The sequence below is a fragment of the Penicillium longicatenatum genome (assembly GCF_028827895.1).
Source record: "Penicillium longicatenatum strain IBT 33135 chromosome Unknown contig_4_segment0_segment0, whole genome shotgun sequence".
Lineage (NCBI taxonomy): Eukaryota > Fungi > Ascomycota > Eurotiomycetes > Eurotiales > Aspergillaceae > Penicillium > Penicillium longicatenatum.
The window spans coordinates 2,053,377-2,065,202 of NW_026643122.1; the positions used below are offsets into that span (position 1 = coordinate 2,053,377).

At 50.2% G+C, this 11,826-nt stretch overlaps 4 protein-coding genes across 4 annotated transcripts; 3 read left to right on the plus strand and 1 right to left on the minus strand.

Moving 5' to 3' along the window:
* Positions 1–383: 383 nt before the first annotated feature.
* pmt1 (protein mannosyltransferase 1) lies at positions 384–3,448 on the plus strand (the record flags this gene model as incomplete). Its single annotated transcript, XM_057117983.1, has 4 exons — positions 384–646; positions 717–1,006; positions 1,061–2,811; positions 2,900–3,448. The coding sequence occupies 4 exons, from the start codon at positions 384–386 to the stop codon at positions 3,446–3,448; spliced, it is 2,853 nt and encodes a 950-aa protein (XP_056971018.1).
* A 737-nt stretch (positions 3,449–4,185) lies between these two features.
* On the minus strand, positions 4,186–5,005 carry N7484_007597 (uncharacterized protein; the record flags this gene model as incomplete). Its single annotated transcript, XM_057117984.1, has 4 exons — positions 4,186–4,236; positions 4,373–4,574; positions 4,758–4,801; positions 4,865–5,005. 4 exons carry the CDS (start codon positions 5,003–5,005, stop codon positions 4,186–4,188), a joined length of 438 nt encoding a protein of 145 aa, XP_056971019.1.
* Positions 5,006–5,670: 665 nt separating this feature from the next.
* erf2 (palmitoyltransferase ERF2) lies at positions 5,671–7,491 on the plus strand (the record flags this gene model as incomplete). The annotated part of the gene is made up of 1 exon (XM_057117985.1): positions 5,671–7,491. One exon carries the CDS (start codon positions 5,671–5,673, stop codon positions 7,489–7,491), a length of 1,821 nt encoding a protein of 606 aa, XP_056971020.1.
* Positions 7,492–8,282: 791 nt separating this feature from the next.
* On the plus strand, positions 8,283–10,935 carry N7484_007599 (putative histone-lysine N-methyltransferase (Ash1); the record flags this gene model as incomplete). The annotated part of the gene is made up of 4 exons (XM_057117986.1): positions 8,283–9,420; positions 9,489–9,862; positions 9,915–10,114; positions 10,164–10,935. 4 exons carry the CDS (start codon positions 8,283–8,285, stop codon positions 10,933–10,935), a joined length of 2,484 nt encoding a protein of 827 aa, XP_056971021.1.
* Between the last annotated feature and the right edge of the window lie 891 nt (positions 10,936–11,826).

The following is an 11,826-nucleotide window of genomic DNA, read 5'->3' on the forward strand; positions in this document are numbered from 1 at the left end:
GCCGCTTTCTCTTGTCCACACTCCGCCTCGGTCGATCTGGCCTCTCTCTTCTCTGCTTTCGTCCATTCCCTCATCCTCGTCTTTTTTTTAATATTCTTTTTCTTTTTCTATTATCTCAGACCCTGTCATGGGGTCTTTTCTTTTGACCATCTACGATCATTAAATCGTCTACCTTCTGTGGTGACGGCTGTTGAGAGCTGCAGCAAAGCTGTCAACAGTTACTTTTCTCGACCCCGATTTCATTAATTGTCAGCGATTAGTTCGTTATCCGACTCTACATCTTTTTCCTTGCTTTTTTCCCGTCAACATTCTATTCGACTGCCCCGTCCTACCCTCCGGTTGATTGCGCCCTCATACCTCGTGCATCCGCGGAGATCGTGACAATGGGTCAGAAAGGCAAAGACACTCTGGCTGTGCGGCCACAGAGCCGTGGCCGTCGCTCACCCAGTCGTTCGCCACGACCCAAGAACCGTAAACCGGTGCAACCTCCACCAAAAAGCTATGCCTCCGATGGTGTCAAGGACAATGACATTTTCAACCTCCCCACCTCCGACTATACACTCCTCGTACTGGTGACGCTAATTGGCGCCGCCGTGCGTCTCTTCCGCATCTACCAACCCACAAGTGTAGTCTTCGATGAAGTCCAGTATGTTTCGATCTTTCAGTTCCATACACACAACAAGGAAGTGTTTGCTAATGGATACCCCCCTGAACAGTTTCGGTGGATTTGCCAGCAAGTATATCAAGGGAAAGTTCTTCATGGATGTGCACCCGCCTCTGGCCAAGATGCTACTTACGCTAGCAGGTTGGCTGGCTGGTTTTGATGGAGAATTCGATTTCAAGGACATTGGCAAGGACTACCTTGAGCCTGGCGTTCCCTATGTCGCCATGCGTATGCTTCCAGCGATCATGGGTGTTCTAACGGTCTCGTTGATGTTCCTTACGCTCAAGGCCAGTGGTTGTCGGTCTTCCACTGCAGTCATGGGTGCTAGCGTTGTGATTTTCGGTAAGGTTCGCGAAGCTTTCATGAATGAGCATATCGAACTAACTAAAACTATAGACAATGCACTGACCACTCAATCCCGCCTGATTCTTCTGGACTCCCCGCTGGTGTTTTTCACGGCCCTAACTGCTCTGGCATTCACATGTTTTTCAAACCAACAGGAGTTGGGACCTGCTTATGCCTTCCGAGGTCCCTGGTGGTTTTGGCTGGCCGCAACAGGTATCTCCCTTGGTGCCACTCTCAGTGTCAAATGGGTTGGACTATTCACCATGGCCTGGGTTGGGTCTCTCACAGCCCTCCAGCTGTGGGTAGTCCTCGGAGACTCAAACACTGTCACACCCAGATTGTGGTTCAAGCACCTGTTTTCCCGTGCCTTCTGTCTGATCGTGCTTCCTCTTGGATTCTATATGGCCATGTTCGCGATTCACTTCACCTGCCTGGTGAATCCTGGTGAGGGTGACGGTTTCATGTCCTCGGAGTTCCAGGCTACCCTCAACTCCAAGGGAATGCAAGATGTGCCAGCTGATGTGTCCTTTGGATCCCGTGTCAGCCTTCGTCACTTGAACACTCAGGGTGGATATCTGCACTCGCACAACCACATGTACCCAACTGGTAGCAAGCAGCAGCAGATCACGCTCTACCCCCACAAGGATGAGAACAACGTCTTCCTTCTGGAGAATTCAACTCAGCCCCTAGGCTCCTATGGAGAGGTTGAAGGACCATTTGCCTGGGACAACCTTACTGCTACCGATAACTTTATCGAAGATGGAGCCATCATCAAGCTTTACCATTTGCTAACTCACCGACGCATTCACTCTCACGACGAGCGTCCCCCAGTGACAGAGGCTGACTGGCAGTTTGAGGTCTCGGCCTATGGATATGAAGGTTTCCCTGGAGATGCAAATGATCTGTTCAAGGTCGAGATTGTCCCCTCAATGTCCGAGGGAGACTTGTCTAAGAAGCGTCTTCGGACCATTCAAACCAAGTTCAGGCTGGTTCACGTCATGACTGGCTGCGTTCTATTCTCCCACAAGGTCAAGCTTCCGGACTGGGGATTTGAGCAGCAAGAAGTCACCTGTGCTCGTGCTGGTACTTTGCCCAACAGTGTTTGGTACATTGAGTCCAACACGCACCCTATGATGCCGGCCGATGCCGAACGAGTGAACTATCGCAACCCAGGCTTCCTGGGCAAATTCTGGGAGCTGCAGAAGGTGATGTGGACCACCAACGCTGGTTTGGTTGAGTCCCACGCTTGGGATTCTCGTCCTCCATCATGGCCTACTCTGCTCCGCGGTATCAATTTCTGGGGCAAGGAAGCCCGCCAAGTCTACCTCTTAGGTAACCCCCTCATCTGGTGGTCATCCACTGCTGCTATTGGCATTTACCTTGTCTTCAAGGCCATTGCGATCCTTCGTTGGCAACGCAGTTGCAACGACTATCGCCATGTCTCATGGAAGCGCTTCGACTACGAAATTGGCACCAGCGTCCTGGGATGGTTCTTTCACTACTTCCCGTTCTACCTGATGGCCCGCCAACTTTTTCTGCATCACTACCTGCCGGCTCTTTACTTTGCTATTATGGTTCTCTGCCAACAGTTCGATTTTGTTTTGAACCGTATCAAGATCTTTGGTATTGCCTCGCGACCTGGTATTGGAAAGACTCTCATGGCTGGATTCGTGCTCCTTACCATCGCTGTTTTCACTGTGTACTCGCCCTTAATCTACGGCAACCCCTGGACCAAGAGTGCCTGCTACAAGGCCAAGCTCCTGAATACTTGGGACTTCGATTGCGAGAGGTTCCACACCGACGTAAGTGTTCCGACGTGGAAGCCTCCCCGTCGAGGATATTGAGTGAAACCGACGAGACGTGTGGCTGACATGGAATATTCAACAATAGCTGAGCCAGTATCACTCTGAGGTTCCTGCCCTGAGCCAGGCAGTTCCAACGACACCCATCCCTGCGCCTCCCCCTCAGGTGCAACAGGAGCAACCCAAGGAGCCTGAGCAACCTAACCAACCTCAACAGCCTCCAGTCCAAGAACCTGTGGGCAATCCCCAAGACCAGCAAACAGAGGAAGCCGCTGTCACGTCTCCCAAACTTGCGGGCACCATGGCTCGCATTGAGTACCGTGATCAGCATGGCAACGTCCTTCCCGAGGAACTAGTCGCCTCCCTCCGCGCCGACGGTAATGTCAAGTTCGAGACTCGCTATGAAGCAAAGTCCCGTCTCGAGCACGCACATGAGGTTCCCATTGTGGATGGTCAACTCGCGCCCCCGCACCCAGACGTCGAGGGGCAGAACCCTGAGACTGGCGGACGTCCGGAAGACTCGATCCCACCGGAGAGGCCTGCCTCCGTTGCGCAGGGCAATGAGCGATCAGTTGAGAAGTCTAGTTCCCCTGAGGCGAAACCTGCTAGCGAGGGCAACGAAGCTACTAAGCTGTAATTATCACAGCTTGTGTGAATCTGCACATGTGTGCGGTTGGATCACCTGAGGATGGAAAGTTCGGAGTGTGTTGCTAAAATCTCCTAACATGTATCATGAACCTTTTTTGAAACATTCATAGTGATTTGTTCAATGTTTTGAAATGTTTAGAGTTAATTATTGTTTCTAAACTTCCAAAAAAAAAAAAAGACCATTGTAATTCGAGCGTCCTCGGTTCTAAATCACCTGGCTGTCTACCTACCTTAACATAGTCGTGGTGGGTCTTACGTTTGATAGTAAAGTTGCGGCCCTAATAGAGATCATACAGACGCCTAACCATACATAGATATTTAATATGGAAGGGATCTTCAAGGTCAATATCTGGCTAGAAGAGATAATAAAACCCGCGGGACGGGTGATACCGGGATGTTAAATGTGGGCGCACCTCGATATATATCCACAAAACAATACCATTGGAACTTGGAGCATCATCAATAAAAGTAACTTCAAGCACCCTGGAGCTTGAATTAATCCTGAGTTCGTTTAAAAGAAAATCAGCTCAATTAAACATAAGAAAGAGACAGATTGTCAATTGATTCTCTTTACGAAAACGGAATACTATGCACAAATCTCTGGTAATCGCAAACACAAGTCCAAGGCCACTCTCCCCAATTCTCCACCAGTAGTATACAGCATTTAGCCGTTGAAACGGCATGTTGCTCTCACAACGTCTTTTAAAGGGACTCAACTCAGTAAATTTAGTAGTCCCACTCCTCCTTACCGTACTTGTTGAACTTCTCGTGGAGGTCCTATCAGATGACGCGAATCAGTCAGCAATTCGAAAAAAAAGACCGAGGAAAAGCGCCCATGATAAATGAGACGGCAGCTGGTGACTAGCATAGGAAAAGCTGGCTTAGGGCCAGACAGGCTGGAGGGACTGCATACCTCAGGCAGGGTGACATTGGGAACAATGACAGTGTTCAGGGCGCTAGGGGCAGCGCGGAGGGGCTGGCTCTTGTCACCGTTGGGGTGGTACTGGTACTTGTAGATCTTGCCATCCTCAGAGGCGGCGTGCCAGGGCATGGAGCTCTCGCCGATACGGACGTTGCTCTCGGAGGTGACGGAGGTGGGCTTGGAGCCGAAGTACCTAATAAGTCGCAAATATCCAAGTTAGCCAATTGTAATTTCCAATTCGTTTGCGACACTGCATGCGAAGCTCATCGATCCGTTGGTCGGGTGTTATGACGACGGGGTGGCGGTTAGCCACCCAAACGTCACAAGGAGCATCGGAAGATCGGGTAGTTGGGCGCGGGAAGAGGGGGGTGTTTACCAGCCAGCGCCGAGGAAAGCACCGGACATGATGCCGAGAAGGACCTATAGCAATTGGAATTAGACTGGGCGGCTTTGGACAGGTCAATGGCAGCAGGATATCCGTACGTAGAGCTCGGGATCACGCTTAGGAGCCTTGTCAAGGCTAGCCTCCTCGACCTTGGAGGACATGAAGCGGCGCGGGGTAGCGCGGAAGATGGGCTGGCGAGCCAGAGCCCGGCGGGAAGCCATGGCAGCGATCGAAGACATGGTGGCAGCGGGTTTTGCGTGGATGAGGGGGTTATCGCGGAGGGCTGGAGACGGGGTGGTGTGAGAGAATCGTGAGTATCGAATGATGTTCCCAGGTCACGTGGTAAAGTAGATGAGTCAGCACGGAATTGAGCTCATCGATTTGTGGACTTGGGAACTTCGGGATTCTGATCTGCTAGTCGCGGTTGTTCATCTCCTGCCTTTGACTCTCCTCGTTGGTGATTTAAAGGAGGGTGATGTAATTGGGTCTTGATTGTCCTTTTTTATAATATTCAACTTCTGATTGCATTGCAGCCAAAAGGTGTGTTGCGTCTCTTGTTACTATTTTTCATTCTATATCAGGGGGTTCTGCGATCTTTCCTCCCCGGATTTCCGGACGCGTTGAGATGAAAAGAGCACACTCAACCCATTCACCCGGAGACTTGAATACTAATTATCTTGCAGGCTCTTCTTTAGTCCTCCAGTCTCTCCTTAGATTCTTTCGTCATCCAACCGTCGCTCTTTTTTTGAAGTTCGTTTTCGCTCTGCGGAGCATCGCCAACCCCCAATACATCGCGATTCATTTGCGCAACCAACGAATTTTTTAATCACCAACGGGAACGAATATGAGAGCACGCGCAAACTGCTAGTCCCATCTATTGCCCTCCTCCCTGGGATCCTGAACCATGGCGAACTCCGCAGACAGCCCCGAAACCGGCGACACGAACCAGCCCCCGGCCCAGCAACATGTTCTGGGCATTCCGCGGCCTCCCTCAGTGGGAGGAATATCATCGCGAGTGACGGATATGGCATCCGAAGATGGAGAGAACTCGCAATCCTTTACATCACCACAACCATCTCTCCAACAACAGCGTCATTCGGCCTCCCGACGTGGTCCACCCCCAACCAGGAACTCAATGACAAGCAGACCAGGAAGTTCGGGCAGTCGGCTGAGCAGGACGCATATTCCTTCTTTAACTGCATCGGCGTTTTTCCGTCCAATGAGTTCGCAACGACTACAGGCGCACCGAGGCACTCGACCAATGACCAAGGGAACAGTATCTTCGACCGACGAGTGGGGAGATCAGACAAGTCAAAATAGAAGAAGCCTGATTTCGAACAGCACATTTCAGCAGGGGTCTCTCCCTCCCGTAGATATGGAGCCCCCACCCTCGCGGGGTACAGAGTTCACAGATCCGATTATTCCTGATCGGAATACTTCAAATGCCAGCCCGATAGGCAATACAACAATAAGAAGTTTGGGCGAGAGCGTACGACTTCTACGGGATCGAGACCAAAATAGCAAAAAGCGTCCCGACCACTTGAATCTTAATGTGAATTACAGCGTGCACAACCCGCACGATATGCCTCCAAAGTCCCCACTCTCATTCTTGACATCGCAGAACAAGGGATCTGCTCAAAATGGGCATGATCCTCGCGGTCATTCCCGGCTTTCCTCCGCTGGCTCTTCCCCTGGACCTGCAGATATCAAGAAGCAGCAATTACCAAGGGGTAACATGGGCAAGAACTACGAATACTTTGTTGGCAACACCTTTTTCTGTGGCGGTGGTCGACTTCAGAACTCGAGAGACAAGCCCATCAACATTCTCACGGGAGTTTTGCTGGTCGTTCCATCGGCCTTGTTTTTTGGATTCTCAGCTCCTTGGCTATGGCACAACATATCCCCTGCCATTCCTATTGTTTTTGCATACGTCTTCTACGTTTGCTTCTCGTCTTTTGTGCATGCATCCGTTGTTGACCCTGGTATCATGCCTCGTAATGTCCATCCCATGCCTCCAACGAATCCCGCGATTGATCCATTAGCTCTTGGACCACCAACAAACGATTGGGTTATGGTGAAGCTTGCTACCTCGGAGTCTGCCGCTATGGATGTTCCCGTGAAATACTGCAAGACGTGTAATATTTGGCGGCCGCCTCGTTGCTACCACTGCCGTGTTTGTGATAACTGTGTGGAGACACTCGATCATCACTGTGTTTGGCTGAACAACTGTGTTGGACGTCGCAACTACCGTTACTTCTTCGCGTTCGTCAGCTGGGGCACCTTACTTGGTTTGTTCCTTCTCGGTGCTAGCTTGGCACATATTCTGGTCTACATGTCAAATGAGAATATTTCCTTCGGCGCTTCGATTGCGAAATGGCGTGTGCCCTTTGCAATGTTTATCTATGGTGCCGTTGCCACCCCTTACCCATTGTCACTCTGGATTTATCACTTGTTCTTAACTGGTCGGGGTGAAACCACTCGAGAGTACCTCAACTCCCACAAGTTTGCGAAGGCTGATCGCCACCGGCCATTTACCCAAGGAAATGCTTTGAAGAACTGGATCTCGGTTCTGGGACGGCCTCGTCCTCCTACCTACATGCAGTTCAAGCAGTCATACGAAGAGGGCGACCAACGCTATGCTATGCAAAAGCGCAAGTATCTCGTTCACCGTGACGTCGAGTCTCAGGCGGGGATTGAGATGCAAGAGGTTGGTCCCCATCAATAGGAACCACCACCATAAAAGCAATATCTCAATTCCCCTGGTTATGACCCATGAAGACGCCACGATTTCCTTTCTTGATCATATACCGCTTTTGGGATATGTTTTCCCATTCTACTGTTCTAATCTTTACACTCATACCCTTCCATAATTTCCTATCTGCTATGTTACCTCTGGCGAGGCATTATCATGTCATTGACATTCTCTGGATTATTTCTTCCTTATCTTCCTTACCTTCCTTTTTGTCTACATTTCCTCCTGAATCGATGCTTCGATCCCAGGATAATCTCCAGTCGTGAATATCCGACGTCTTACTTGCCCCCCTACCTTCTATTCCTTTACCTTCGGGCCTCCCGCTTAAATATTCTATCATTCCATGGAGAAAGTATCCGTGTCCTGTGAATAAAGACATAAAGACAGATGTTTGTATGCTTCAGCTGTAGAAATGTTTCCAATCCACCAAATGCCATAAATCACGCGTAGAATCCATTAATGCGGGAGCAAGACTTCTGAGGAATTTAAACATTCCAGCTGCCATGTCATACGCCTTTTGAACTCCTTTCTGCGCTCGCCCTTGATTGGATCGTCGGCAATTTCGTTGGCAAGGTGGGTGTTGATGTTGCACGCGTCAGACATCCCCATTCGCCCTCAATTGATAAGAGGCGCGCGGCTGCTGATCTTCCAACCTTTCCACCCCTGATATCACCCGACCCAACTACTCACTCAACCCCATCTTGAGAAGGACGAACCCACCCGGTGGATTGTCTTTCTCCCGAACTGTGGATCTTCAGTCCAACATGGCGCGCCGAACCTCCCGCCTGGCCGCGTCCGCAACTCCCGCTCTCGCTGACGTCCCTGCTACACACGACACCCCCGACGATACGATGAGCCTCGACATTCCAGAGCAGCTCCTCACCCCAGAGGCTAGCCGCTCGGAGACTTCAAGCAACAATGAGAACGCGTCGACGGAGGAGCAACCGACACAGCGGCGGAGATCAACACGAGTCGTACGCGCATCGTTGCGGGCCACCGAGGCGCTTGAGAATACCCCGGGCAAGAAGGATGAGAGCACCACCTCATCAAGCCAGGCATATGTAGACAGTCTGGCCAAGGCAAAGCGCTCGCGATCTGGGCTCAGACATAGTATCGCCGTGATGCAGTCGTCGCTGCGGACCGACTCGGCCCTGCCTACTGATGATACTTTGATCGAAGACCACTCAATGGCTCCCGATACCCCTGTTTCGAAGTCCTCGCAGGAGCTGCAGCCCGAAGATATGAACACTTCGCTTCAACAACGGACTCTACGAAAGCGTGTAGAGAGAGCACTGGTTCAGGATGAGGAATCGGCTACGGCAAAATCAAACCCCAAGAACGACTCTCGTCAACCACTACGTCGATCGACTCGCGCCAGTTTATTGGGCAAGGCCTCGGAATTTATGGAACGAGCCAACAGTGTTCTAGGTAAGCGCTCGAGGGATCTTGGTGACAAGGGCAAAGAGGTTGGTCGACGTGCTAGTCTTCGTCCCCGGCATATTGCGCCGACCAAGGAAGAAGGGCCAGCCTCTGTAGCAGAGCCTGCAGCTAAAAAGCGGCGGGTCTCCGAGAGCGATCTATCGAATCTGAAATCCAAGGACGAAACGCCCTCCGAGGAGTCCACTGCCCCGCCCGTTGTCAAATATAAGCCCAAGGTGTGGATGAAACATGGGCTGTACAGTGGACAGGAGGCAAGCAATTCTCCCCCAAAGCAGCGAAAGAGCAAGAATTCAGGAAAGACCAGCCTCGATATAACCAGGCGACGGCGCCATCTTCCCATGCCGATATTTGGCGGGCTCCGACTTATAAAGACTGAAAGGGATTATCTCCTTCCATTTGACATTTTCTCTCCGCTCCCACAAGGTCAACCCAAACCAGACGAGTGGCGAAAGACCAACAAAAGTATGTCTCAATTTATTATGGCACGACACTTATTGTAACGGGGACTAGAGCTAATCGATTCTTCTTAGATGTCTTTGTGGGCGACGCCGCCAGCGAATGGAAAGCAAACAAGAAAGTAGAATTGTCTACTTGTATGTGCGATGAAGATACCGGTTGTGATGAAAATTGTCAGAATCGCTATATGTTCTACGAGTGTGACAATGGCAACTGCCGATTAGGTGCAGAATGTGGCAACCGAAACTTCAGCGAGCTTAAGAACCGAACAAAGGCCGGTGGCAAGTACAATATTGGCGTGGAGGTTATCAAGACTGAGGATCGAGGATACGGTGTGCGTAGCAACCGATCTTTCGAACCAAATCAGATCATCGTGGAGTACACTGGAGAAATCATCACCCAATTCGAGTGTGAAAGGAGAATGAGGAATGTGTATAAGAACAACGAAGTAAGTAAATGGCCGAGGATCCTATGCTGCGAGGTTATTGACCAGAGACTAGTGTTATTATTTAATGTACTTCGATCAAAACATGATCATTGACGCCACACGAGGATCCATTGCACGATTTGTCAACCACTCTTGTCAGCCCAATTGTCGAATGGAGAAATGGACTGTTGGCGGAAAGCCACGCATGGCTTTATTCGCAGGAGATCGAGGGATCATGACTGGAGATGAGCTGAGTTACGACTACAATTTTGAGTGGGTTCATCGTGCAGTCGTTCTACCAGCACTTACTGACTACTTCTAGCCCTTACTCCAATAAAAATGTCCAGCAATGCCGCTGTGGAGCACCAAACTGTCGCGGCATCCTTGGACCTCGGCCGAAAGATAAAGACCAGCGTGCCAAAGCAGAGGCTGCCAACGTGAAGGTCGCCAAGACTGGTGGTACGAAGCGAAAGCGCGCAACGGCGGCTGGAACCGGGGCGCAAACAAAGAAGCGCAAGTTGCTCAGTGCGAAATCCATCAAGGTCGGCGTCAAGAAGGCTGTGAACAAGGTCACAACTGCGCGGGGCAAGACAACCACCAAGAAGACTACCACTACCACAGCTCGTGGCCAAACCAAGACCAAAACTTTAGAGAAAAAGACCGTCAAATTGCCCACAGTCAAAGCAGCATCGAGAGTTAAGGCGGCCATTCGTGCCCCCCAACGAAAGACAACATCGGCGAAGGCAAAGGCAGCTACTTCACCGGCTAAAAAGACCAACCAGCTCAAGCGACCTTCCGCTGAAACTAAGAAGCAAATCCTCGCCAACGCTGCGAATGGAAGCAGGTCTCCGACCAAATCTCCAGCCAAGCCACCTGCGAAAGGCAAAGCACCCAAGGCCGAGAAAAAGTCACCCCGCAAACCCGTCGCGAGAAAGGCCCCTACAAAGGCCCCTGTAAATGTCAAGATGCCTACCCTCAAGGCAAAGGGCTCAGCTAAGAGCCCCGGTAAGACCGCACAGGGCAAGAAAAGCCTGGGCAGCAGCGTGAAGAGCGCAGCCCGCAGTGTCGCTCAAATTGTGAAAGGACGCCACTAGATCAAGCCCAACAATATTGGACCAGACAATTTGGCTTGTTACACAGCTTTCACTCTTGGTCGTTGAACCTTGATTTTTTCAGGCTACATGCAGAGTTCCTTAAACTCTCATCTCCGATTGGGGAGATATACCTACTGGCCTAGATCAACCCATTCCCCTTCCCGCTATTGTTTTGTTCTTGCCCATTGAGCTAATCACCCCTGCTCGGCATCTTCCCGTTACGTTACCTGGCACTTGAGATGGCGTTTGGCTTATTCCTTGAGTCCTGGTTGCGCTGACTTATTTTTATTTCCTTTCATATTTCCCTATTATTTTTTATTCTTATCTTCCCCATTATTCCCTAGTCTATTTTTCTTTTCTCATGTTCGAATTTCTATTAGTCTATTTCATCTGCGCCATGGTCACGAAGTGGGTTTGCTATGGGTGGGTTCTTTGTCGGTATTGATGGAAGTCAGATTGATGCTGTCTGTGTGCCTCGAGATGTTGTTGATTTGTGGGTATCTGGGGTAGGTAGAAAACCTTGGAATTAAACACGTTTGGGCTGTAAAGTCCAACCAAGTCTTAGATATATATTGGGCCAGTTTGATGAGCAATCTGCAGCTTCTAGTGTTGAGAACCAAAGTGTATGGAAGCTCGGGTATTCAGACATTTTATAGTAGAAGAAAGTTGTCAGAAATCTGGAAATATCAAAATCAATTCCAGTTGAAAAAATATGTTACAAATAATACGCCTATATCGATCATGTCGACTCCAGACAAGACTCCAATCACGCCGCAAAAACCGAGGATACATACATCATAAAATCAGTGAAGATAACAAACACGAAAGAAAAGGAAATCGCAGAGGCGCATTCAGGCTGAAATCATGTAATGTTCATATTATACATGATCG